The sequence below is a fragment of the Arvicola amphibius genome, chromosome 3 (assembly GCF_903992535.2).
Source record: "Arvicola amphibius chromosome 3, mArvAmp1.2, whole genome shotgun sequence".
NCBI classification, from domain to species: Eukaryota; Metazoa; Chordata; class Mammalia; order Rodentia; family Cricetidae; genus Arvicola; species Arvicola amphibius.
Window position 1 is genome coordinate 89,050,695 of NC_052049.1, and position 27,891 is coordinate 89,078,585.

General features: G+C 43.0%; 3 protein-coding genes and 1 pseudogene across 3 annotated transcripts; 3 read left to right on the top strand and 1 right to left on the bottom strand.

Annotated features, from left to right (window-relative positions):
- Positions 1–200: 200 nt before the first annotated feature.
- LOC119809912 (zinc finger protein 121-like) lies at positions 201–15,086 on the top strand. The gene is made up of 5 exons (XM_042054783.1): positions 201–553; positions 4,582–4,670; positions 10,498–10,578; positions 11,524–11,576; positions 13,863–15,086. The coding sequence occupies exons 4-5, from the start codon at positions 11,532–11,534 to the stop codon at positions 14,940–14,942; spliced, it is 1,125 nt and encodes a 374-aa protein (XP_041910717.1). The 5' UTR covers positions 201–553; positions 4,582–4,670; positions 10,498–10,578; positions 11,524–11,531; the 3' UTR covers positions 14,943–15,086.
- A 1,658-nt stretch (positions 15,087–16,744) lies between these two features.
- LOC119810318 (small ubiquitin-related modifier 1-like) lies at positions 16,745–18,132 on the top strand. Its single transcript, XM_038323739.1, is given in 2 exon segments — positions 16,745–17,318; positions 17,321–18,132. Coding segments are annotated over 2 exon segments (303 nt in total). The 5' UTR covers positions 16,745–17,089; the 3' UTR covers positions 17,395–18,132.
- A 2,338-nt stretch (positions 18,133–20,470) lies between these two features.
- LOC121677126 lies at positions 20,471–25,067 on the bottom strand (annotated as a pseudogene).
- Positions 25,068–27,046: 1,979 nt separating this feature from the next.
- On the top strand, positions 27,047–27,792 carry LOC119810423 (mitochondrial import receptor subunit TOM20 homolog). The gene has a single exon (XM_038323881.2). It carries the CDS (start codon positions 27,123–27,125, stop codon positions 27,558–27,560), a length of 438 nt encoding a protein of 145 aa, XP_038179809.1. The 5' UTR covers positions 27,047–27,122; the 3' UTR covers positions 27,561–27,792.
- The last annotated feature ends 99 nt before the right edge of the window (positions 27,793–27,891 follow it).

Genomic DNA, 27,891 nt, shown 5'->3' on the forward strand with positions numbered 1-27,891 from the left:
TCAACACCACCAAATAAAAAACATTGATGAGCATTTTTTCAGCATTGTACCCTCACCCCCACCCCCATGCCCACTCCGCTCTGGTCCTTTCACCAGCCACATCGATCCCTGAGCTGGGTCCCATGTGAATCCCTGCCCACAGGCTGAAAGCAAAACAGAAAGTAGCATCGCGTTTGCATGCTTTTTTTCTGTCAGTCGCTACGAGTGACTCGGAGTCTATGGTTCGTTGTAAGGAATTCCGTTGACAAGGACGTACGGAGGTGGACTGGATCGTGGGAGGACGCAGGTCGCCTTGGCCATCAGCACCTCGCCAGGCTGAGTCTGCGGGAGCCTGCGCGCGGTGCGACATCGGGGAGCGTCGTAAAACTGCTGTAATGTCGTGTCTTTGCCGCACGACAGCTATTGGTTTGTCCACCTTACAGCCTCCAAACCTTTATAATTTTCGTTCTTCTTTGTAAACCACAAGAAAAAGATCTTTTCGCCGTTGGATACGTTAAAGAGCGTCCCCGAGTGTCCTCCCGCCTCTTGGACCTGGCAACTGTCACGTGCACGGGTGAGTGCTGGGAGAGATTAGGCTCAGGAGTGGGGATGTGGCTGTCTCTGCTGAGCCCTGGATCCCACGCCAGCGTTGGGGGAAAAAAAAAATCTATAGATATATAGTGCAGGTAGGTATTTTATTTGTATTGATTATATGTACATATATGTGCTTAAGTAGTTCGAGAGGACCTTTCTGTTCTTAAGCAAATGAACATTTTTGTTAATTTTTACTACACTTTAAATCGAACCCAATACATGCAAATACTAAGAAATATAGACAATAAAAAGTAAGTAATGAGGGCGCTGGAGAGATGGTTGTTGTGTAAGAGAGGTAAGAGAGCTCGCTGCTCTTCCAGACGGCAGTTTCCAACACCGGCATGAAGACTCACAACCTCCTAAATCTGTCCTCGGGATCCCACACCCTCTTTCTAGCCTCTGAAGGTACCTGCATGCAGGTAGGTTACACACACACGAATACATTTTTAAAAACTAATTAATGATACCCTTTTGTTTTGTTTAATTTTGTATTTTTTTGAGACAGGGTTTCTCTGTGTAACCCTGGCTGTCCTGGAACTCACTTTGTAAACTCCTCAAACTCCCAGAGATCCACTGCCTTTACCTCCCGAGTGCTGGGGTTAAAGGTATGAGCCACCACCGCCTACCTGATTGAAGGCTTGCACCACCACACATGGCCCTATTTATTCTTTTACAATTTCATATGTAGTAGATATATATCTAAGGAGTGCCCTTTTTCTTTTTAGGGTGCTGAGAATTGAACCTTGGATTTCACACATGGCAGATGAGTGTTCTACCACTGTCTTTGTTTCTTAATTTTAAGAAAGGATTTCTGTTTGTTTGTTTGTTTGTTTGTTTTGTTTTGTTTTTCAACATAGGGTTTCTCTGTAACAGCTGTCCTGGAACTAGCTCTTGTAGACCAGGCTGGCCTTGAACTCAGAGATTCACCTGCCTCTGCCTCTCAAGTGCTGGGATTAAAAGTGTGTGCCATCACTGCCCAGCTCTTGAGAAAGGAAGAAGCTGAGGAAGAATCTGTTTTGCAGCATGTAATTGACAGGAAGATTAAGTGTTCCGATAATGTAAATGAAGGACAAACAGGAGAGAGCATGAGAGGGACTTAACTTGACAGGTGGGATTGGTTCCAGGAATTAGAGTCAGTGGTCGGCACTGGAAAGCTCACCACACAGATTGCTTATGGTAACTCCCAGGATTGGCCAGTGTTTTATATTTGTAAACACATACAATCTCTTTAGATGGATTTGTTGTTCCTCTTACCACCCAAATTATGGTTTTCATTCCCTGAAAAAAAAACAACACCTAGTGCAAGCATTCCTGTAGGACTCCTTCTATATGCCCACACATCTGGAGATGGGGTCACTGCCCAGGTAACTTCCCAAGCCTCCTCTCTACAGGGGAGTCTTTGAAGAGGCCAGGGTCTGAGTGACATTTCTGTTTGCCTAAGTCTTTCTAATAAGGTAGCTGACATAGTGCAGCATTTTGGAGGGGGAGGTGTATATATGTGTTACTGAGGATTGAACCTAGGGTATCACATTCTAGGCATGTTTGTCCTTTAAAAAGTTTTTTACATTATTTCTTGTGGTTATTACATTATTTTTACATTTATTTACTTATGTGAAATTGAGTAGATGTGGAGGTCACAGAACAGCCTAGTAACATGCTTGTGCAAGTGTGAAGACCTGAATTCAGATTCCTGACATCCACAAAAAAAAAAAAAAAAAAAAGAAAAAACAAAACAAAACCCTCTGGGCATGGTAGCACACACATGTAATCCCAGCACTAGGGAGGTGGAAAATAGGAATCTCTGGTGCTAGATTGCCAGCTAATGTAGCCAGTCAGCTCCAGGTTATCTGAGAGACCGTGTCTCAAAAAAAAAAAAAATTTAAGTCGACAGCCAGGTGTTGGTGGTACACGTCTTTAATCTCAGTACTCAGGAGGCAGAGGCAGGTGGATCTCTGAGTTCGAAGACAGCCAGGTCTACAGAGTGAGTTCCAGGACAGCCAAGGCTACAGAGAGAAACTCTGTCTGGGCATGGGGAGTGGGTGCACTTGGGAGGCAGAGGCAGGTGGACCTCTGTGAGCTTGAGGCCAGCCTGGTCAACAGATTTCCAGGGTAGTACAGTGGGACCCTGTCTCAAAAAAATAAAAAAAAAGATGGAGGAGCTCCAGAGAAATACCCAGCATTGACTACACACATACACATACCTGGTTAGATCAAGCCCACTAAGATATTTTTCCCATTGATAATTCACCTTAGGGTGCTGGAGAGATAGCTCAGAACATTAGATGTGTAACTATGAGGGCCAGAGTTCAGATCCCATCATATAAGTGATCAGGGTATTGTGCAAACAGCCGAACTCCAGCTCTGGGGAATAGTCTTTGTCTTTTGGCCTTTGTACACAAATGAGCATTCACACCCTCACACAGGTACACATACACACAAACATTAAAAACACAACCTGGGCTGGTGAGATGACTCATTCCGTAAACATACTTGCTGTGTAGATACGACAGCCTGCGTTCAGGTCCTGGATGCCGTGGTAGAAGGAGAGAACTGATTCCTGAAAGTTGTCCTCTGACCTCCACACAAGTGCCAGGGGAAGCACATGCCCATCTTCTCACCTCACACATTCCATCTTGTTCAGGTCTCCACTTCAGGCTTTCCTGGCGTTTGCAAAGGCTCTGAGTATTTATCAATTCTGTTATCTAGAAACAGAGCAGAGATTGTGTGAGCCGTCCAGAGAAGGTGATCATGAGAGAGGGATTAGGAAGGTGGAGAAATGAGGTGGAGATCGTGAAGTCAGATGCCCATCGTAAAGCAGTCATAGCACACTAGCTGATGAGTGGGTTACTCTAGCCCTCAGCTGGCTCTGCAGTCAGCTAAGCAGTGCTCAGCTCTGACACGCCCCTTTGCTGGGGAGTGTGCAGAGAGGGGTGGCGCACCACTGGAAGCACACGTCTCTGAATTTGTGGCATTTTCTCTATTTGTTCACAATCACCCAAAGGGGACACTTTGCTCCATCTGGGACTCTCAGCTTGAGGGTGGCTTCCCCAGGCAATGCCTGCTGCATACTTTGAGCATGTCATTTGCTGATATTCTGCTATATATCTGATGCTTCCTTCTGTCTGCTCTATAGTAATTCTATGTTTGCTTTTGTTTGTTATGTAGTTAATAAACTCATTCCAAAGCAAGAATAGAGCTTTTGTAGATCACACTGGCTGGACAGAACAGCGTGCTGCGAGTGAGGACTTCATCTCCCTGAGCTGATGCTTCTGTACATGTAAAGTGAGACTATTACACTCTTCCTGGAGGGCTACATGGCTTACAGATTCTTTTCCTGGCACCAGATGGATTAGAGCTGCTCTGATATCTGGCAGTAATGTGTGTATCCAGTCAGGCATGGTGGCGCCTGCTTAGAATCTCAGCACTTGAGAGTCAAGTGGATCAGGAGGTCAAGGCCAACCTAGGCTATGTAAAACCCTGTCTCGAAAAGAAGAAAACAAATAGGGCCAGCAAGATGGCTCAGTGGGTAAAGGCACTTGCAGCCAAACCTGATGACCTGAGTTCAATGCCTGAAACACACATGGTAGGAGGAGAGAACAGAGTCTCCCAAGCTATCATTTTCCATGTGTGTGTTATAACATTTCTACAACTCTATACATACAATAAGTAAATATAAAAGTATTTTCCTTTTAAAAATTTTTGATTCATTTGTGTGAATGTTTTGCTTACATGTATGTTTGTATCATGTGCATCCTGGAACTGGAGTTACGGATGGTTGTCAACCACCATTTGGGTGCTGGGAATTGAACCTGGGTCCTCTGCAGGAACAAGTGCTTTTAACAGTGAGCCTTCTCTACAGCCCTAAAAGTATTTTTTAAAATAGTGTATGCATCTAATTTTTCTCACGTGTATAGGATTTTGTGTATCTGACACTAGGATCAATGAACTGAAGAACGTGGAGGAGAAAGATAGGAGTTTTGGGGTTCTTACACCTTCTCTTTCTTCCAGGGGGTCTTCTTCCTGTTGACCCAGTCTGCCTTGAGGAAAAGAAAAAGGCAGAGAATATGGTAGTCCACCGCCTGAGAGATTTTTATCAGGTATGCAGACCGTGACAAAATGTCGAGTGTGCTGCACCAGGTCAAGTGTTTCCATCCAGGTAGATGTGACCCTGCAGACTTCACGGAGCCAACAATCAAGGCTGGAACCCCAGTTGTTCTTCCCCAGGGGCAGCCCCACACTTACTGGTGCAATGTTATCTGAAATTCCACTCAGGATCTCAGTAATTTCTGATTAATGTTGATACTCATGGTGACACTGGTATGTTTGTTATTTGCCAAGTATTCTGAAAGAATTTTAAGGGGGAAGAGCATTCCTTTTGTCTGTGTGTGGGGGGAGAGTAAAGCTCTTGGTACACCACTTGCTTACAGTTGCCTTTAACACCAGCTCCAGGAGACCCGATGTGCTCCTCTAGCCTCCATGGACACCTGCACATGTGTGCACACAACAGCACACATACACATAAGTAAAAGAAAAAGTAAAAAAAGGAAATCGAAAATCATCCTGTTAGGTAGAGACAGCAGGATCAAGAGTTCAAGGTCATCATTAGCTACAGAACAAGTTAGAGAGCAGTTTGAGAATACGTAAGACTGTTTTTAGAAAATGCTGGGGCTGGTGAGATGGCTCAGCAAGTTAAGACATTTGCTGGAAACCTTCAAGACTTAAGTTCCCATGAACCCACATGACAGAAGGAAAGAACTAAAGCCTGCAAATTGTCCTCTGACCTCCAGATATGTGCTGTGGTGGGTGGACCCTGCCCCCCTCAATGAAATAAGTTCTTTTTTGTTTGCTTGTTTTAAATTATGTGTGTATTTTGCCTGTATGTATATCTATACCATGTACATGTCTGGTACCTACAGAGGTCAGAAGAGGGCATCAGAACCCCTGGAACTGGAGTTAGAGACTCCATTTATGATGGTTATGAGCCCCCATGTTGATGCTGGGATGGGGACAGAATCCAGGTCGTTTGCAAGACCAACAAGTGCTCTAAGCCACTGAGCCATCTCTAGCCCCAAGAAACAAGTCCTCCTCCATCTCTGGCTTTGTTGTTTTTTGAGACAGGGTTTCTTTTGTGTAACCTTGGCTGTCCTAGAACTAGCTCTGTTGATCAGGCTGGCCTTGAACTCACAGAAATCCACCTGCTGAAACAAGTTCTCTTTTGTAAAAAATCCTTGAACCTGGAGACGACTCAGTGGGTAAAGCTCCTGCTATGCAGGTGTGAGGACCAGAGTTCAAATCCCTAGCACCCGTGAACACGCCACATGGGTGTGGGAGCATTTCATTTCAGTAACTTGTAATGTCGGTCCTCTGGAGGCAGAGCCAGGATCTCTTAAGTGAGCCTGCCAGTTAGACTAGCTGACTAAGGGAGCAGTGGTTTCAATAAAAGACCCTGCCTTAGTATGTTAGTTTGAGAGCCATTGAGGAAGATACCCAATATTGACTTTTTGCCTCTAATACACATGTACCCATATATTTGAATACCTATACACACATGGATACTCATTACACACAAAATAGTATATATATTTTTTATTTTCTTTTTTCTGTGCTTGGAATTGAACCTAGGGCCTTGAATATTCTCAACAAGCACTCTACCACTAAACTGTATCTCCCAACCCAAAGACTGCTCATCGAACCTATTTACCAAGTATTAGGGAATAGAGAGACGGGCTGTTTGTTTAGTTGTGAGAAGGGTCACTAAAGCCATACATCCATAGGAAATGGACAGTGACCCCTAGTCCCTGAAGCAGACAGTGGAAGTCCTCAGGTCTCTGACAAGAGTTGGGTCTCGTGCTTAATCTATAATGAACATTGGTAACATGTACTCAGGCTGGCACGTATATGATTTAGGAGGACTTGGTGACCTTTGATGATGTGGCTGTGGACTTCACTCAAGAGGAGTGGGTTATAATGGATTGAACTCAGAGAGACCTCTACAGAGAGGTGATGCTGGAGAACTATCAGAACCTGTTCTCAGCAGGTAAAACTGCCAGCGCCCCTCCTGGCCTCTTAGGGAGGATGATGTTGTGGGCATAATGCAGGATCAGCGGTCTCGATCTGAATACACTAGAAATAAAGAGACACATTAGGGGGAAACTGTTTTTCCAGACAGGGTTACTCTGTGTAGTCTGGCTGTCCTGGAACTTTCTTGTAGACCAGGCTGACTCAGAGAGTAAAGGTGTTTGCCTCCCCTGCCCAGCTCAATTTTAATCATGATATTTTGGTTTGTTTTTGGTTTTTGGTTCTTTTTAGATTTTTAATTTCATGTGTATGGGTGTTTTCTTTTTATGTAAATATGTTCAGAATTCACGGGAGGGTGATAGATCCCCATAAAGTTGGGTTAAAAATGGTGTGAGCCATTGCTGGGTTCAGTTCTAAGGAACCAGGTCCTCTGGAAGAGCAGCCAGTGCTGTTAACTGCTGAGCCAGCTCTCCAGCCTCTCAATAGTGTTTTGAGTTTCAACAGTAAAACTAGTATGAGCTTCTATTTTTCTTCCCAATTTTACAGATTGAAGATTTTTCCTGAAAGCTGAGTATAGGGGTTGGGGATGTGGCTCAGTTGCTAGAATATCTGCCTGGCATTCGTGAAGTCCTGGGTTAATCCCTTACCACATAAACTGGATATGGTAACATAGACCTGTAATCCCATTACTGGGGCGAAGACAGGAATCTCAGCTATGTAGCCTGGCTAAGCTATATGGATTCGGTTTTTGGGTTTTTTTTTGTTTGTTTAGTTTTGTTTGGTTTTATGTTTTTTGGTTTGCTTTTGTCTTGTTTTTTTTTGAGACAGTATTTCTCTGTGTAACAGCTCTAGTTCTCCCGGAACTCACTTTGTAGACTTGAACTCACAGAGATCTGCCTGTCTCTGCCTCCCAAGTGCTGGAATTAAAGGTCTGTGCTACCACCGCCTGCTGCTACATGAATTTTTATATTCCCCTCCCCCGTTAAAAAAACAAAAAACCAAACAAAAGTCAGGTATGCGGGTTCCTTCTGTAACCCCAGCACTAGAGACGTTAAAGCAGGAATATCACCTAGAGTTTGAGGTCAACCTAGGCTACTTGGGTTCAAGGCCAGTGTGGGCTATATAACAAAACCCTATCTCAGAATAAATAAATAAGTAGAAAAGAAATCAAGGGGGGAGGGGAAATCTTTTTTTCAGATTTATTTTTACTTAAATGTATAATAATACATTTTTAAATGTATGAAAATATATCATGCATGCATACAGCAAAATGTTGTTGGTTGTTTTTCTCTTTTTACTTTTTAGACTCTGGGGTTCTAAATAAATCACACTCAGAGGCTTATTATTACTTATAAATGCCTGGCTTTAACTTGGCTTGCTACTTCCTTCCTTCCTTCCTTCCTTCCTTCCTTCCTTTCTTTCTTTTTCTTTTTTGGATTTTCAAGACAGCGTTTCTCTGTAGTTTTGGAGCCTGTCCTGGAACTAGGTCTGTGGACCAGACTGGCCTCGAACTCACTCACAGAGATCCACCTGCCTCCACCACCTGGCTACTCGGCCACTTGGCTTGTTTCTAACCAGCTTTTCTTTACTGAAAGTATCCTGTCTGTCTTTTCCTCTAGGGTTTTATTTTATCTATTTCTGTATAACCTTTCTTTCTTACTCTGTTGTTGGTTGTGAAGCTGAGTGGCTGGCCCCTTCTTTTCTCGGTCCTTGATCTCTCTTCTTTTTTTTTTTAAAAGGTTTATTTATTTATTATGTATACAGTGTTCTGTCTGCATGTATGCCTGCATGCCAGAAGAGGGCACCAGATCTCATTACAGGTGGTTGTGAGCCACCATGTGGTTGCTGGGAATTGAACTCAGGACCTTTGGAAGAGCAGGCAATGCTCTTAACCTCTGAGCCATATCTCCAGCCCCTCGATCTCTCTCCTTTGATCCCTGCTTTCTTCTTCTATTTCTTCTCTCTGCCTGCCAGCCCCACCTATCCTTTCTCCTGCCTCGCTATTGGCCATTCAGTGCTTTATTAGACCATCAGATGTTTTAGACAGGCAAAGAATCATGGCTTCACAGTTAAGCAAATGCAACATAAAAGAATGCAACACATCATTGTATCATTAAAACAAATGTTCCACAGCATAAACAAAAATAACACATCTTAAAATAACATTCCACAAGACACGCATTGCCCAAGGAGGTCAGAGGAGGCATAGATGCCCTGGAACAGCTGTGAGCTGCTTCAAGAACAGCAAATGTTCCTAAGTGCTAAGCCATTTCTTTAGCACCCCACTCCATCCTCTTTTCTCCTGTAGGTACTCTGACTGGCCTCGAACTCTCAGAGAGCCACCAGCCTGCCTCCTGCCCACGTGCTGGAAGTACCACACTACCACACCTGGTTCAAGAAAAAGCAGAAGCTAGAACAATGACTTGGTGCTAAAAACACTGGCTGCTTTTCAGTTTCTAGGGATCCAGTGGCCTCTTTTGACCTCTAAGGGCACTTTCACATCGGTACACACATGCACACAAATAAATACTAAAATAAATCTTAAAAAACAGGGAGGGGGCTGGAGAGATGGCTCAGAAGTTAAGAACGATGGCTACTCTTCCAGAGGACCAGCGTTCAATTCCCAGTACATACGTGGCAGCTTACAGTTGTCGGTAACTCCAGTTTCAGAGAATCCAATGCCCTTTTCTGACCTCTAAGGGCACTAAACACATGTGGTAAACAGACATAGTATGCAAGCAAAACACCATATGCATAAAATATTAATAAAAATAAACAATAGTATATGATAAAGATGATGATGATTGTTGGCTGGAGAGCTGGCTTAGAGGTTAAGAGCTCTGGCTGCTCTTGCAGAGAATCTGGGTTCCATTCCTAGCACCACATAGTGGTTCACAGCCATCTGTACCTCCATCATCCCATGCCCTCTCTGTATTCCTCTGACACCAAGTACTACACGGTGCACATACATACATACATACATACATACATACAGGCAAAACACACATAAAATGAATAAATCTAATAAAGAAATTAGAAAGAGGAAAATGTGGGGGGCTGATAAATGCTTCACGGGCAAGCATGAGCAAGCATGAGGGTCTGTGTTCAGTTCCTCAGTACTGTTTATAAAACCGTGTGCGGTAGCTGCACCGGCAGGGGAAGTCGGAGGGTCTCTGGGGACTTCCTTGGGCAGTTTAATTAAATTATTGAACTCCAGATAAAATGTGATTGTGTTTCAAAAAAAATATGGAGCCAGGAAGATGTAGTGATTAGTGCCTTTAATCCAGCACTTGGGAGGCGGAGCCAGGGATCTCTGTGAATTTGAGGCCACCCTGATCTATTTAATAAGTTCTAGGCAAGCCAGGGCTACACAGTGAGACTCTGCCTCAAATCTAAGACAGAAAAACTGTATATGCTGGTGTGCACGTATATTCCCAGTGCTTGGGCGGAGGAGGAGCTTGGGGATTGACTGGTTAGCCAACCTAGTCTTCATCAGTGAACCCCCAGTCTTCGTGAGACACCTTGTCTTAGAAAACAAATTGCAGGGCCAGGGACTCAAGGATAAAGCGCTTGACTGTACCATCACGAGGAGCACAGTTTGCACCCCAAAACCCGTGTGGAAAGTAGGCAGGCACAGTGGCTGCCTGTGATTCCCAGCACTCAGAAGGGGGACAGGAGATCCCCCTGGAAAGCTGACGGCCCTGGGAGCCTCAGTAGATATAAAAGTGGACAGTGGTCAGGAAAACACCTGACATCAGCTTTGAACTCACACACGTGTGCACATGTGCACTCACACCACACATACACACACAAAGGGAGGGAAAGAGGGTCCTAAATTTACCATTACTGTTTTTTTTCTGTCGAATATGAACCACATCCAATAATACATTTTCCTTCTATGTATAGGATGTGAGGTCGTCAAACCCAGTCTGATCTCCTGGTTGGAGGAGGAAGATTTACAAGAAGTGCAAAGAGAAGGTTTCCAGGGTGAGCAGGCATGGGGAAACAGTTGTGATCAGGAAGTTCCTTAAGTTTGGCAATAGGATTGAAGGGTGTTTGGGTTTTTGTTTGTTTTTTTGTTGGTTGGTTTGGTTTGGTTTGGTTTTCTTCCCTGTGAGTCAGGGTCTCACTGTATAGCCCAGGCTGGCCCCTACAATATTCCCACCTTTACCTTGTGGATTCTGGGGTTGTTGGTGTACACCACCACACCCAGCATAATGAAACCTTAGAGAATCTGAGCTTGCTTAGGAACACTCTTACTCCTGAGCTACAGCTCCAGTCTCTTAACGGAACTTTAAGAGATACAGCTGACCTCAGAAGGTGCCAGCCCTTTCTCTCAGAAACAATTCTGGATTTCTTACACTTGGCTCAGACTTTTTCTGTGATCCCACAAAAATGCCTGTTCTGTTTCTTATTTATGATTTTGTCCTAATCTGTGTTGAGATCTTTTCTCCTCCTCATCCCTGATGATGCTCTTTTCCTCTCTCAGTTTTCATTTCTAAAAAGCAATTTGTAGTTGGGTGGTAGTGCACACCTTTAATCCCAGCACTCAGAAGGCAAAAGTAGGGAAATGTTTTGGGTTTGAGGCCAACCTGGTCTACAGAACAAGTTCCAGGACAGCCAGGGATACACAAGAGACTCTGTCTTGAGGGGAAAAGAAGAAAAAATTTTAACTGTCTAAAACTATGACTCATGTTTTTACCCTTGCCAAGTTTTAACCTAATTAAAATTATCAAAATTTAGTTTCTTCTTTTTGTAGTTTTATTTATTTTGGTGGGATTTCACACTGTAGCCATGGCTGGCTGTAAACTCAAGAGTCCTTCTGCCTCAGCCTGCACTATCGCCACACTGGCAAGACTTCTCGTGTTCTATTCCTGCAACACACCTCTCATTTCTAATCTGGATTCTGTTTTGTTTTTATGTCTCTTTTAGAACAGGAGATGCAAGGCACTTTAAGGAAACAAACTTCTAAGGTGGTACAAACGGTAAGATTAATCAAGGATGTTAATAGTTCCCATACTCTGAAAGATTAGAAATTCCACTATGGAATTGAGCAGAAATTAGTGGCATTCACTCAGGGTGATGTAGGTGGGGGAGCAGCATTTTAAACCAGAAACACACACTGTAACAGTGTGTAACCCCATCATGAAACCAAATCCTTCAAGGTTCCCACAAGTGCACATCCTACGTGTGTAACTAGACATTGAATTAACTTTTTATTGATTCTTTGTGAATTTCACATCATGTATCTCAATCCTATTAACCTCCTTATCCCTTCATAGCTGCCCTTTGCCCTGGCAAACCCCTCCCCCCACCAAATAAAATAAAATTTAAACGAAAAAAATATTGTGGAAGCTGTAGTATGGCTCAGTGAGTCACACAGTATACCCTGTGGTCCACACATCTTTACTTGCAAGTGTACATTGCAATGAGTCCCTGGTCTGGCTCAAGGCCTCCGGCTTCTGCTACACTATAGATACTGGTGTATAAATATAGACCCTCACTGGGACTGCTCTTGGATACTCTGTTGTTGCCCTGTATCATGGAGATACTGCAGCCTTGGATCTGTAGAACTAGCCCCTTCACGTGCTCCAGCAGTTCATTGATAGGTAGACATTGGGGTAAACCAACTCATAGCCCTAGTTCTGGGCCTGGGTGGTACTGGGCTGGGCTGGGCTGGTCAGCCCACCAGCTCTCCCTCATCCTCACCACCAGGGATAGCTTACCCAGTGCAGCAGGTAGCAAGGAGTGGGGCTAGTTCTCCTACTCTCACTCCCTTGGGGACCTGCTCACCTGCAAACACCAGGGCCACCTCTGCTGTATTGCCCAGGTGAAATGTAGGGCCCACTCAACCTGGGTGCTGCAGTGGGTGACAGGCAGGGCCAGCCCTCATGTCCCTGAGGCCAGCTCTCCCACGTGCCACAAGTGGTGAGGGGAAGGGAAGGGCATCTTTCTGTCACCCCAGCTACCACATGGCAGACAAGGAGGGGCAGGATCAGCTCTGCTGTTCTCACACCATCAGGGCTGGCTCACCCGTGCCCCTGAAACAGGGTCAGCTCTACTGTGCTGCCCAGGCAAGGTGCAGGGCTGGACACTGAATTTTTAAAGCAGCTTATTTATCTGTGTTTTATTTATGTGTCGTGTGTGTGTGTGTGCATGTGTGCACACACGTGTGTATTCATAACTCATGTGCACACTGGCATACATGTACCAGGGAAGTTTATGCCATGGCCCTTTTATAGAAGTCAGATAAGGGCTTTTAGGACTTGCTTCTGTCTTTCTTTCAACCATGTTGAGACATCATCTCTCTTGTGTCTGCTACTGCATAAACTTCTGTCCAATTCTCCTGTTTCTGCCTTCCATCTCAAAGTAGTAGTGCTGGGATTACAGATGTGTGCTACTGTATCTAGTTTGGGGGTCAATCGCCCATTGTCAGGCTTGCATGGCAAGAACTTTACCTGCTAAGCCATCTTCCTGGCTCTTTAAAACAACTTTGTAACATGCTTAACACTTTATAAACATTTAAACTGATTCTAGCACTATTGTTCTTTCAGTTCGATTACAAATCACATAAGCAACTTGAAGAATATCATGAAAATGGTAAAAATCATAATCATCCTCTAGTAATACATTTAAAAAAGATGGGGTCTCGTGTAGCCCCTGTCCGCAGATTTGCTATGCTGCTAAGGATGGCAGCTCCTGACGCTCCGTCTTCTGCGTGCTGGGTTGTAAGTACACTGCCATGCTAGCTCTGAATGGTGTACTGTAATCATTTGTTCATTCATACACGGAAGATGCAACGTTGTTGGGGACCTCCAAAATTAATTTATAGAAATTTCTTATATGACTATGAAAGAATTGGGATTTAATCTGTAGAAAATTAATGCAAATGAGAAACATTTAAGAGAAACGGAATTCTTTGTAAGAGAACTCTCTTTGGTACATACTCTGAATGTGGTGAATTTGGAGTATCTAATCTCTGCTTAAAAGGCTGGGCTTCAGAAATTCTACAAATATGCATCCTCATATATGTAACTGCTTTAAGAGTCTTAAAAGAATTTTATGAAGACATACATGAGTCATTTCAAAGTTAGAACAGATTATAGGTGATTCTTTCATTAGGGTCCCTTCATTCAACTTGGAAAAAAAGCAGCAGAAATTATATACATGTAATAAGAATTTTAAGTATCTAATAATGTTTCTGTCTTCATAAGGATTGAAACCCTTAATTTTGAACAATCCATTAATTATACTTATTTTTTCATCAACAGGCAGAAAGACATAGTGCTTTGGACCTCTGTGATTATATGCAACATAAAGATATCTTCAGAGAACATTCATATTTTAAAAGGCATATGCAAACTGAAAACTCAGAGCACACCTGTGACTCTAATCAGTATGGAAAGCATGTTCCCACTCTGCATAAGGAAATATCTATGAGACAGGAATTTTCTGTGTTGAATCAGTATGGAGGAAATTTTAGTGTGACTCCAAATGTCACTCAGCAGGGAACAGGCTTGCAGGACAAACCTGTTGAATGCACTACCTTCCTTAGTCAGTCATATTTTAAGGCACATATGAGAATCTATAATGGGGAAAAGTTCTGTGAATTGATTCAATTTGCAGGAGATTTTACATGTCCCACAAGCGGAGCTCTACCTATTCAAAAGTGTACCATAAAAGCCTATGAGTGTAAGACTTGTGGGAAAGTCTTCGGGTATTCTTCAAATCTTAATAGTCACATGCAGACCCACACGGGAGAGAAGCCCTATGAATGTAAGGTTTGTGGGAAAGTCTTTGGGTATTCTTCAAATCTTAATAGTCACATGCGGACCCACACTGGGGAAAAACGTTATGAATGTAAAATATGTAAGAAATCCTTTACTACTTCTTCAAGTCTAACTGAACATTTCAGAATTCATACTGGAGAAAAACCATATAAGTGTAAGGAATGTGGAAAAGCTTTTACCAAGCACTCAGGACTTTCCATACATGTACAAACACATGCTGAACAGAAGCCCTACGTCTGTAAGTTATGTGGGAGATCCTTCACTATTTCTTCAAAGATGATCGACCATTTAAGAATTCATACTGGAGAGAAACCCTATCAATGTAAGGAATGTGGGAAAGCCTTCCACGCATCTTCCTACCTTCATAAACATCTAAGAACACGTACTGGAGAGAAACCCTATAAATGTGATAGGTATGGGAAAGCCTTCCACACTTCCGCCTACCTATGGGAACATGTAAGAACTCACAGTGCAGAGAAACCTTATAAATGTAGGGAATGTGGAAAATCCTACAAAAGATGTTATCTATTGAATGAACACTTAAAAACATATGGTGGATAAACCCTTTGATTGCAAGGTATGTGGAAAGTCTTTTAGAAGCTGTGCATGCCATAATAAGCACATTCGTCTTCACACTGGAATCAAACCTGATAAATGTAAGTATTGTGGGAAAGACTTTACTGTTTCTTCAAGTCTCACCAAATATTTAAGAACACACACTGGAGAAAGACCCTATGAATGTAAAGAATGTGGGAAAGCCTTCACTACATCCTCGTGTTTAATTGTCCATAAGAGGACGCACACTGGAGAGAAACCCTATGAATGTAAGGAGTGTGGGAAAGCATACAAAAGCTGTTACCTGCTGACTGAACATGTAAAAACTCACACTGGAGAAAAGTCCTCTGAATGTAAAGTATGTGGAAAACTCTTTGGAAATTCCTCTTGCCTTAATAAGCAAATTCGAATTCACACTGGGTTAAAACCCTATAAATGTAAGTACTGTGGAAAAGACTTCACTGTTTCTTCCAGCCTAGCTGAACATGTAAGGACTCATACAGGTGAGAAGCCCTACAAATGTAAGGAATGTGGAAAAGTCTTCACAACATCCTCAAACCTCTATCACCATGCACAAATTCATGATAGAGTGGTTTCCTTGAAGTATCAAGAACGTGGGAAAAACTACAATAAGTTTTATCAACTAACTGAACATTTAATAAATAAGTCTGACCAGAAACTCTTTGAATGGGAAGAATGTCAAAAGCCCTTCAAGAATTCTCCAAATCTTAATCATCACAGTGGAATTTACAATGGTGAGAAGCCTTATTAATGTAAGAAATGTGGGTTAGCCTTCAAACCAACTTACTTGAAAACATGAAAGCTCTCTTGTTCTCAAGATGCCCATGAATTTAAGAAACATGAGAGCCACTGGAATGACATCAAAGTGCACTAATGTGTGAGCTCACCCTGGAGCCATATAACGTCACAATAGAAAAGCCCTACTTCCTGGAGACTTGCTAAATGTATAAGCTCTTGCAGTGGAGAAACTTGTATGTCATATGGAAAAGTCATTCCACTAAATTCTTTACATTCACTGTGATCTCACAGTGGAGGTGATGAAGGTAAGAAAGTTGCAGTCAATGTCTTCTACATACTGTCCTTCAGCCTTTAATAAACATGGCAGTTTATAACCAAGAGAAAATGAGTGCAGAGTATATGAGAATTATGGTCACATCTTGAATTATATGTTGACAGAGATAGGACCTTCAGATTTTTGTTGCTGTTTGAAGCAGCCCAAGCTAGACTCAAACTCAGAGGATGGCCTTGAACCCCTCTTGATCCTCCTATATTCACCTCTTGAATATTGTGATTAGAAGCATGTAGCATCACACCCAGTTTTTATTCAGTGCTGGCGAATGAAACTAGAGCTGTGGGCATCCTAGGCAAGCACTTTACCAGTTACAGCCTTAGCCCCTTTTGGGTAGTTCTCATATGTATTTTGGACACTTGCGATTCTACCATTCCCACTACATCATTGTGCCTTCCAGGTTGTTCCGCACAAAAAGTGAACTTTCAGAATATTAACTAATAAATCTGTTGTCTGGAGATTAAACTAGGATTAAACTTTGTATATACCATGTGTTCTACCCTGGAGCTGTACCCATACCCTCAAATCCTATTTCAATAGTGTGTGTGTGTGTGTGTGTGTGTGTGTGTAGGTGTATATGTGTGTGTGTGTATATATATATATATATATATATATATATATATATATATATATATACATTCTCTGTTACACCAGCCAGCTCCCAAATAAACACACAGGGACATATTATTAATTATGAAAGCTTGGCCAATAGCTTGGGCTTGTTTCTCATTAGCTCATAACCCATTTTTATTCATTTGCATGCTGCCACATGGCTCACGGCTTGTTACCTCATCTCCTATGTGTCATGCTTGCTCTGAGTCTCCTCACAACTCTGCCCTTCTTGCCAGCATCCTCTGTACCCCAAAAATGCTGCCTAGCTATTGGCCATTCAGCTTTTTTTAAACAAATCCGAGTGACACATCTTCACAGTGTATAAGAAAACTATTCCAGGGAGCTGCGGTGTTGTGCTGTGGGGAAGAGACAGATTTGTAAACCTCAGAGTGAGGTTGAGCCTGCCGGAGGCCGCTGTGGTGCAGAGAACCCCGGGGAAGCCACCGTCATCATGTCTGACCAGGAGGCAAAACCTTCAACTGAGGACTTAGGGGATAAGAAGGAAGGAGAATACATTAAGCTCAAAGTTATTGGACAGGATAGCAGTGAGATACATTTCAAAGTGAAAATGACAACACATCTCAAGAAACTCAAGAAGTCATACTGTCAAAGACAGGGAGTTCCAATGAATTCACTCAGGTTTCTATTTGAAGGTCAGAGAATTGCTGATAACCATACTCCAAAGAACTGGGAATGGAGGAAGAAGATGTGATTGAAGTTTATCAGGAACAAACAGGGGGTCACTCAAGGGTTTAGATAATTCTTTTTATTTTTTCCCTTTTCCCTTAATCCTTTTTTATTTTTAAAAATAGTTCTTTTGTAATGTGGTGTTCAAAATGAAAATTGAATACTGGCACTCCATCTCTTTAGAACACCTGGTAATCTGAATTCTAGTGTTCAATATTCCTTATTGGTTGTTTTTGTTGTGCTGATTTTTGGTGATCAGACCTCAGCTCCCTTAATATTGCCCTTATTTTAAACAATTTCATATGTGCACAGAGAGGCCACCCTTTTCAGGACTGTGCATTTTCAAGTTTGTGGTGATAAAAAGATGGACCAGTGGGAGCTTTCCTATGACCTTCCAGTGGCCCTGAAGTTCCAGCATGCAGTTGCTTCACGCCTGGACCGTGGTTTTCAGTGGGAGATGGAAGGTCTTCAGAGACCTGAACTGTGGGAAAATGACCTTTCCTCAGCTTGAAGCTACTTTGAAATCTGAGGGTCTGGACCAAAAGAAGAGCATCACATTTGTAGTCAAGATGACAGACGCAGTGAGAGTGACAGCTAACTCCAGGATGGCTTCACCCGAGAGAAGAGTAAGGCATAAGGCAGGCTGTGTGAAGATCCCAGGAAAGCTGTGGTTTCCATCAGCAGTTAGTAGGGAAGTTACTCTTGCAGAAGTATACGCAACAGACACTGCTCCTTTTGATTTTGTTTGTAGTTTTTGGCCTGGGACATGGGTTTTCAAGGGACATCGTCTGTACCAGCTTCATTAAAATAAACAATTTGTAAAAACTGTAAAAAAAAAAGAAAACTATTCCACAATATTTCCCCCTATTTGTTTAAAAAGGAAAGGTTTTTAACTCTAACATAGTAAAACTATATACAATGAGAACAATTATCAGGTATTATGTAAATAGGAAAGGTATTAATTTTAATAGATGAAACTATATACAATAAAAATAATTATCAAGTAAGAATTACATTTACAATGTCCAGTCCACTTGCATTTGACAAATTTAGAGAAAATACTCCTTATCTATTCTCTCTTGATGAGTCTAAAGTTTTGTACCTAAATTTTCTTCTATCATGACTAAGGAAAACTAACTATATAGTCTTCAATTCCATCAAAGACCCAAGAGGACATAATGCCTGAGTAAGCAGGAAGTACAGAGCAAACACCATCTGGCTGCCTGGACAGTCACCCAAGTTTCCTCTACAACCTTTGGCCTACAGGCCTAGAATATCTGACATTTTTCTGTGAAACAGGAGTTTTGAAGGACTGTTCCACCTTGATTTGGCAAAGGTCAGCAGTCACTTTCCTGTGTGTCCTGCATATATATTCTCCAGTTGTCATGATCCACCTGTAGTAGCTAACAGCCAAGTTTGGAGTTCAATACAGTTCTCTTGGGAGTGAAGGATGAGATAGAGTCTTGCTCTATCAGCCAAGTTATCCTAAAGTTAGCATGCAGCCCATGCTAACCTCAAGCTTGTGACAGTTCTGTCTTAGCTTCTCAAGTGCTGGGATTACAGGCATGGACTACCATGCCCAGTTTTTTTTATTTGTTTTGTTTTTTGTGGGGTTTTTTGTTTTGTTTTGTTTTGTTTTTTAGTTTTTCAAGACGTGGTTTCTCAGTAGCTATGGAGCCAGTCCTGGAACTTGATCTGTGGATCAGGATGACCTAGAACTCACAAAGAGTCACCACTGCCTGGCTAGCTCTTTTTTTGTTTTGTTTTGTTTTTTGAGACAGGGTCTCACCATAATGCCCTGACTGGCCTAGAACTCTCTATGTAGACAATACTAGCCTCCAACTCATACAGATCTGCTTTCCTTTGCCTCCTTAGTGCTAAAGATATGTACTGCTATGTTCAGCTTTAATGTTGTTCAAGTATCTTTTGGAGGGCTGGGGATATAGTTCAGTAGTAGAATGCTTGCCTGACCTGCATGAGGCCCTCGGTTTGATGAACAGCACCACATACACACACAAACACAAAAAGTTATGCTTTCATAACTATTCTTTATAGAAAAAAGTGAGTACAAAAAGAGGTAAATTGAAGAAAGGATGAGTGAGTAGCTAGTAGTGGGGAATACCATCCACAATCATAGAGAAATTGTACACCTAGAATGGAAATATTCCTGTAACATCATGTAGTGTAGGGAGAGGAAGAATTCTGATTTTTATTTTTTCTCTTTAGATCTACACCACAGACTGGCAACACAATCAGAATGCACTGCAGAGTCAAGCTACAATAAAACTGACAATAAGCCGCCTTTGGGATTTGTCCTTCTGTGAAATATGCACCGTGGAAACAAACTCTTAGAATTTAGTAAGAATGAATGTGGTTGGCATCATGTTCTGCTGTACTGCAAACTATCTCTAGAAATTCCTGGATGTGTCCTATGGGTGCCGACACCAAGATCAGCACTAGCAGGTTTCAGTCTCAGTGATCCAAATTAGGTTTTGTCCTGTAAAGCCATCAGGGCTGTGCCACCCAATGGCTCTTTCTGTGGCTCATATTCTAGCCAGACTAGCAGTGAACTAACACAAGCTCAACAATAAACCTCCAGTGGAAGAGACCTGTGCATCTGTGGTTGTGAATTTGCAGTGAAGACTATGTCTTTTTAGGTATGATTGCTGTTTAACCCATGTGTTGCTTTTAATGCTGACACTGACACCATAGATCAGCAGATCAGTTTTGTTTGGTTTTCCCATAAGAAGGGTGTTCCTATGTAAGCCAGACTGACCTCAAATTTGTAATCCTACTGCCTTATCTCAAAAGTGCTAGGATTGCAAATGTGTACCGCCATATTGATTCAATCCGATGATTGAATTAATAATTAAATTCTAAATGCAGCTAGGTCATAATTATGCCTAAACATGATATAACCCACATACAACCACAAACACATAAATTATAAGTTTAGAATAGGTGGCAATATCCCTTGAGAGACATTCTTTTTTTTTTCTTTTTTTAAGATTTATTATGTACACAGTGTTCTGTTTGCATTTATGCCTGCAGGCCAGAAGAGGATGCCATATCTCACTGAACTCAAGATCTTGGGAAGAGCAGTCAGTGCTCTTAGCCACTGAGTCATCTCTCCAGCCCCAAAAGACATTCTTTTAGTATCTCAATTTAAATATGGTAACCATTGTTAGTCTCTTAATTGATGTTACATCACATGATAAAGAAAAAGCAAAGAAAACACAAATGCATTCTTAAGAAAATACAACAGAAACACTCATGTCAATTATAATTCTCATTTCTGCAACTGACCACGTGGTCTTAGCAGAACTTAAAGTTGTGGGAACAGGAGGCAAAATTTTTCTAGTGAGTCACTAGGGGTGATATAGTGAGTAGAACTATTCCCTTTCCCATTCCTTTATTCCTGGAGCCATGGATCCTGGCTATGAGCGACATCATAGATATTGGATGCTGATTCAAAACATTTATCACCTTCTGGAGAACCCTGCCCAAGCCCTCCAGGCTGCAGTCCCTTAGTTGGTGTTGTAACTACATCACCACCACCTAGGTTAGAATAGCCTTTTGAAGACATCTGTGCGGGGGGGGGGAACTAAAGAAAAGCTTAGAGCTGCGTATGGTGGCACACGCCTTTAATTCCAGCAATTGGGAGGCAGAGGCAGGCAGATCTCTGTTGAGTTCGAGGCCAGCCTGGTCTACAAGAGCTAGTTCCAGGACAGATTCCAAAGCTACAGAAAAACCCGTCTCAAAAAACAAGCAAACAAACAAACAAAAAAACAGGAAAAATAATACCAAAGAGGGGAGAAGGCTACTTCTATGAGGCCAGCTGTCTCAGGATGGTGGGGGACATAGTAAGATCAGTGGATTCCATGATTATGGGCCCACTGTTGCATTTCTGTAGATACGGCATTCTGCAAGTTCACAGATGGTGGTTTTGGGAGAAGCATTACATGCAGGAAAGGCAGACCCATAACGAGAATAACAGTCTACTCCAGTAAGGATAAAGTGTGTCCTCTCCATGGAGAAAGTGGTCTAATGTAGTCAATCTGCCACAAGATGACAGCCATATCTGGGGCTCAGTGCTAGTCTCTGCTGTTGGCAGATCTGGCACTCAGCAGCAGCTGTAGCCAGGTCAGTCTTGGTGAGTGAAGTCCATGTTGTTGAGCCCACGCATAACCCCATCTCTGCCATCATGGATCCACTGGGCAGTGACAGGAATGACTGAGGAAAGAGGATGACTGTCCACAGAATGGGTCATCCTACTTTAAACTTTAAGACAATTCCGAGCCCTCTCAGTCTCAGCAGCAATGCTCCCTCCTTCCCCCCTGGGAACCAAGGACCTAACAATTGCCCACACACATGTACTGAAACGCTGAGAACATTCCATCATCTCCCTGAGTCCTTGTGAATGTTCTCCAAATAGAACTCAGTTATTGAATAGGGGCAAGATAACCCTAGGTGTTGACTCAGTTACTGATGTTTTGACTTAGTCCCTGGGAAATGGGGTCAAAATGACCTCTTACCTCCTCTGAACTGGCAACCACTCTCCAGCCAATTACTGGTAATAGCCCTTTTGAATAAGCCAATCATAATAGTCAAAGAACAACCCCCAGACACCCCCCTTTGCTTCTATGACTTTTCCTTTAAAAGTAGCCTATACCAGCTATTTGGGGTCTTTCTAGCCTCCTTAATGCTGGAAGATCCTGTTGTGACAGAATTAATAAAATCCTTATGGTGAGAGAGACGGTCTCAGGGGGTCAACTCCTCCTTAGTGATTGGACTCTAGGGTCCAACACTACCTACTTGATAATTGAATGCTTCCTCAGCTGGTCATGTTTTGGTGAGCATTTACATGGGACACAAGTATCTTCATATCCTTCAACAATTTTTGGAGAGATTTACTCGCATACTTCTTCCCCAGATGTCTTTCTTACCAGTTCTCCAATCCTGCTTTTTCCAAATTCCTGACCATCCAGAAATCCATTGGCTGCAGCCCATCGATCAGTAAACAATTGCACATCTGATCATTCTTCCTTCTAAACAAAATGTATGACCATGTGTACTGCCCAGAGTTCTGCCAACTGGGAAGGTTTCCCTTCCCTGGTGTCTTCCAGGGTTATCCCAGAATGAGGATATAATTCTGCAGCTGTGCACTTCTGGGTGGTGCCTGAATGACACACTGAACCATCAGTAATGAAGGCCCTGGTCTTCTCTCCCTCAGCCAACCAATCATAGGGAACACATACTTGGTAGCAGACAGCATTGTAATGGGGGTAGAAACGATAGACATTTGGGCAGCTTCTTCATGTGACTTGCTTGTGCCTTCAGGACCAGCTCAGGTACAATCACGTATACACCACTTCCATTTGATAACAGATTGCTACTGCTGTACACGTCCTACTTCACAACTTGATGGGTCAGTTAACATCCATCTCTTAACAGGCTGCTCAGGTTCCATGGTATCTTGGTGGCCCATTGCCAAGTATTCAGTTTTCACTAAGGCTCAATAACAGCTGTCTCTCAAAGGGAAAACAGTTGTTTGCATATGATGGTAGAGCCTTGTTCCATAATCCCAAAGGTCGCCCAAGGGACCTGCCAAAGGCTCCAAACAGCATCCCTATGTGCCACTAACACCTTGCATACCATTGGGTCTGCTGGATCATACGGTCCAAGTGGGAGAGCAGCCTGCACAGCAGCCTGGACCTGCTGAAGAGCCTTCTCTTGATGCAGGCCCCACACAAAGCTAGCAGCTTTCGAGTCACTTGGTACAGGGGCCAGAGTAACATACCCAAATGAGGAATGTGCTGTTTCCAGAATCCAAATAGGCCCACTAAATGTGTTTCTTTCTTGGTGGTAGGAGGACCCAAGCGCAATAACTTATCCTTCACCTTAAAAGGACCATCTCTGCATGCCCCCACACCACTGGACTCCTAGGAATTTCACTGGGGTAGAAAGCCCTTGAATTTTGGTTGGATTTATCTCCCATTCTCCCATGTGCATATTGAAGCAATGAGTTCAAAGTGGTTGCTACTTGCTCACTTGGTCTAATAAGCATAATGTCATCAATACAGTGTGTCAATGTAATATTTTGTGAAAGAGACAGATGAATGGCATCTCTTCTAAGTTATGGCACAGGCTGGAGAGTTAACATATCCTTAAGGTAAAACTGTAAATTTATACTGTGGTGGTTTGAAAGGAAATGGCCCCCAAAGGGAGTGGCACTATTAGGAAATGTGGCCTTGTTGGAGGAAATGTGTCACTATGGGGGACAGGCTTTGAGGTCTCCTTTTTTCAAGTTTCCCTCAGTGTGACAGTCCTGTTGCCTTGCAAGATGTAATACTCTCAGCTCCAGCACCACATCTGCCTGCACCCCGCCATGCTTCCTGTCATGATGATAATGGGCTAAACTTCTAAAACTGTAAGTGAGCCACCCTAATTAAATGTTTTCTTTATAAGAGTCACTGTGGTCACAGTGTCTCTTCACAGCAACAGAAAACCCTAAGACGTATACTGCTGCCCTTGCCAACGGAAAGCAAAGTGCTTCTGGGGATCCTTATGAACAGGTACTGCGAAAAAGACTTGCTAAACAAATAGCTGCACATCACGGACTATGAGATAGATTAATCTGCTCAAGATGTATTAATCTGGTACAGCAGCTCAACCAGAGTCACTACCTGATTGAATCGTCAACAGTCAACAGTCAGTCTCCATGATCCATCTGTCTTCTGCGTTGGCCAGTGAGAGACATTACCTTGTCTGTGCTGATTATTATGAAAACTACAATCACCTTGCCTTTGGCAATTCAGTGCTGCCACCTGACCCCTGATAACTTGGGACCCAATTAAACCCATCACATTTATTTCATCCAACTGAGCAGCAGCATACCCAACCCTAAGATCTGGGACAAGAAGAAAGGTAACAACAAAACTCTTCAATGGTGCCCTCTCACCATTTTATGTCCTGTGGGATTAGTGAAGGCCATGTGTTCTGGGCCTTCCCATTGTGGAGGATTAGGTTTTACACAGCGAATCCACTTGAGTGTTGCAATTGTCCTGAGCCTAAAATCCCTTCATCAACGCTAAGCCAAGGGATAGCAGGCATCTCCAACCCTTTTGCAACAGGCCAGCTTTTTTTTAAAAATTTTTTTATTATTATTAAAAATTTCCGCCTCTTCCCCACCCCCCTAATAGGCCAGCTTTTGACAAATACTTCAGCCATCCATTCAAACAAACTTTTGGTGCTTTTTTAAACTGTTTGAGCTTTCATATTCAACCTACAATCTAACTGGGTGGTGGTAGTACGTGCCTTTAATCCCAGCAGCAGAGGCAGGCAGAGTTCAAGGTCAGCCTAATCTACACAGACAATTTCAGGAAGACCAGGACTACTACATAGTGAGAAAAACAAAAATCAAAAAAAACCCACTATATATACATACATATACTTAGAATCTCCACTTAGAGAGTTCATATCAATATACTCGGCCTGGTCCAGTTTTATGTTTCTTCCACCATTACCTAACACCCTTAAAATCCATTCCTACACATATTTGTTTCTCAGATTTCTGCTTGAATGAATTAGCAAATGCACAAGCTCTTTAGTAGTGTAGTAGTGTGCTCTCGGAGTACACTCTCTACCTCCTCTCTAGGAGCCTGCCTGGCCTAAGTCTGTTTATAATCTGGAGGCAACTATACGTGGACCTTGAGGGACATCAGTATCGTCTTGCCTGGCATTCCCTTCAGAGAAAGTCACTGCTGGTTTAGCAGACAGTGAAGAAATTATTTCCTCAGTCAAAGGTGAAAAAGCAATATTTCAAGGGGTGGAGCTGAGGGTATAATGACTACTTCGGCTAAGAAAAATCCTTGAGAATCTGAGGGTTCAAAGTTCTCACCTTCATCAAGTTACAGAATCCCATCCTTTCCCAGTTAATGCCCTTACTTTAACTGCTGGTACCCTCCTAGGCTGGGACTTTAATTTTTGCTATAATTCAGCCAACCTTATGAGGTCTTCAGTCTGATTTTCCACAACTTGAACTCTGCAGCTGCTAGAAAGAAGATTCTTCTCTAGGGCACACTCAGAACCCTTTGCACTATGTATGCAAATATGAGGCACTTCACCATATTCGGATTTGCTGGAACTTGGTTAATTTTATCATGGAGCTCATCCCTGCCCTTTGTTAATTTGTTCAGAGATGCTAAGACCCATTGACCAGCATCGTTTTCCTTGTTTTTCCTCAAACTGTCAAAAGTTTCAGAGAAAGGGCCACCAAATCCATTGTTGCACACAAATGGCAAATCAAGATAATCAAATGCACTTCTCTCCTTAAGTCTGTAACAGAGCTCACACCATGAGCTTTCAGTGCCCTCCAGCTCCCGGGGAGGCCTCGGTGACTGTGACCATAGGTGCTGACAAGTTAAAAAGCCTCTTTTAGATGCTTAAGACTCATCCTGTACTTCTGTTGCTCGAGACCCAATTCTGGTACTAAAAACTGTGTTACTCAGAGTAACAGGACTTATAGAACGAATCTTTATACATAAGATATAAAGGGGATGTATTAGGACGATTTAGAGGCTACAGTCCAGCTAAGCCAAAAATGGCTAGCTGTGAATGGAAAATCCAAGAATCTAGTAATTGCTCAGTCCGGTAAGGCTGGTGTGTCAGCTGTCCTTCAGTAGATGCTGGAATCCCAGAAAGTAAGCTCTAATCCTACCCAGAGCAAGCAGGCAAAGAGCAGAGCTTCCTTCTACCACGTCCTTAGTTACTCTTCAGCAGGCGTGTCTTCTCCCAGGCCAAAAGATCTGGATTTAAGGTGGATCCTCTTACCTCAAAAACCTGGATTAAAAATGTATCTTCCTGCTTCAAATTAAGAAAAAAACCCTCACAGATATGCCCTGTGTGTGTGTGTGTGTGTGTGTGTGTGTGTGTGTGTATGATTGCTGGAATTAAAGGTGTACACTGCCACCACCCAGCTAAAGATTTTGGGTTTTTTTGAGACAAGCTTTCTCTATAACTTTGGTGCCCGTCCTGGAACTAGCTCTTATAGACCAGGCTGGCCTCAAACTCACAGAGATCTGCCTGCCTCTGCCTCCCGAGAGCTGGGATTAAAGGCGTGCGCCACCACCACCCAGTCAAAGATAGTTTTTAAAAAGAAAAAAATGTTGAGCTCTACTCAGGGTCTTGGCGTACTAGGAAGCCACTGAAGGACCCAGAGCTCCAGAAACATCATCGACATATATGTGTGTGTATACATATATACATATACATATACGTATACATATACATACATACACACACACACACACACACACACACACACACACACATATATATATATTTCGAGACAGGGTTTCTTTCTGTAGCTTTGGATCCTGTCCTAGAACTTGCTCTATAGACCAGGCTGGCCTTGAACTCAGCTCAGAGATCTACCTGACTCTGCCTCCTGAGTGCTAGTATTAAAGGTATGCGCTACCACCATCTGACCATGTTTTGTTTCTTGACCAGGAGATCTCTGATGGCTCTGCAGGGAAGACTACATACTGCTCTCCCAGAAGACCTGACTTCAGTTCCCAGCGACCACTTGAGTCATTTTATAAGCATCTTAACTCCAGTTCCAGGAAATCCAAAGCCGTTTTCAAGACCCCAGGACAGGTCCGGACGCGGGGCGGCGCGCGGCCGGCGTGCTCCGAGCGCTCGGAGCGAAGCGCTGCCTGGCGGCCCTCGGCAGCCCCGGCCCCGGCCCCGGCCCGCGCGCGCCCCCGCCGAGCGAGCGAGCGAGCGGACGAGCGAAGATGGTGGGCCGCAACAGTGCCATCGCCGCGGGCGTGTGCGGCGCCCTCTTCATCGGCTACTGCATCTACTTCGACCGCAAAAGGGGGAGCGACCCCAACTTCAAGAACAGGCTGCGAGAACGAAGAAAGAAACAAAAGCTTGCTAAGGAGAGAGCTGGGCTTTCAAAGTTACCTGACTTAAAGGATGCTGAAGCTGTTCAGAAGTTCTTCCTTGAGGAGATACAGCTTGGTGAAGAGTTATTAGCACAAGGTGACTACGAGAACGGTGTAGACCACCTGACAAATGCGATTGCTGTGTGTGGGCAGCCTCAGCAGCTGCTGCAAGTGTTACAGCAGACTCTCCCACCACCAGTGTTCCAGATGCTTCTGACCAAGCTTCCAACCATTAGTCAGAGAATTCTAAGTGCTCAGAGCTTGGCTGAAGATGATGTGGAATGAGCCAGATATCAACACTATAAAATCTGTTAAAAATGATTTAACCATTAGCTTGGAAGCTGCTCGGCTCTGGGGGAATAAGGGCAAATGTGCTTGTCATGAACTGTCCTACACTGAAGTCTACCAAAGTGAATGTGAACTTTGAGTAGATCCATTGTCTGTTCTATTTATTTTTTCCAGTGAAAAGTATTTTGATAGGACTTTTCATTTTATAAATACACTGAGTTAACCAAAATATCATGGATTTCGTTTATTCTTATGACATGGAATTCAAATGTAAATACAGTAAGTAGAGTATTACTGAGATTAAAACGCCCGGTGATGAATTTTGAAA

Bases quoted from the DNA above. Each gene is read 5' to 3' on its own strand.
- LOC119809912 (XM_042054783.1), top strand. From the start codon at position 11,532: ATGCAAGGCACTTTAAGGAAACAAACTTCTAAGGTGGTACAAACG. The intron at 11,577-13,862 runs GTAAGATTAATC...TTTCATCAACAG, and splicing joins CTTCTAAGGTGGTACAAACG to GCAGAAAGACATAGTGCTTT.
- LOC119810423 (XM_038323881.2), top strand. From the start codon at position 27,123: ATGGTGGGCCGCAACAGTGCCATCGCCGCGGGCGTGTGCGGCGCCCTC.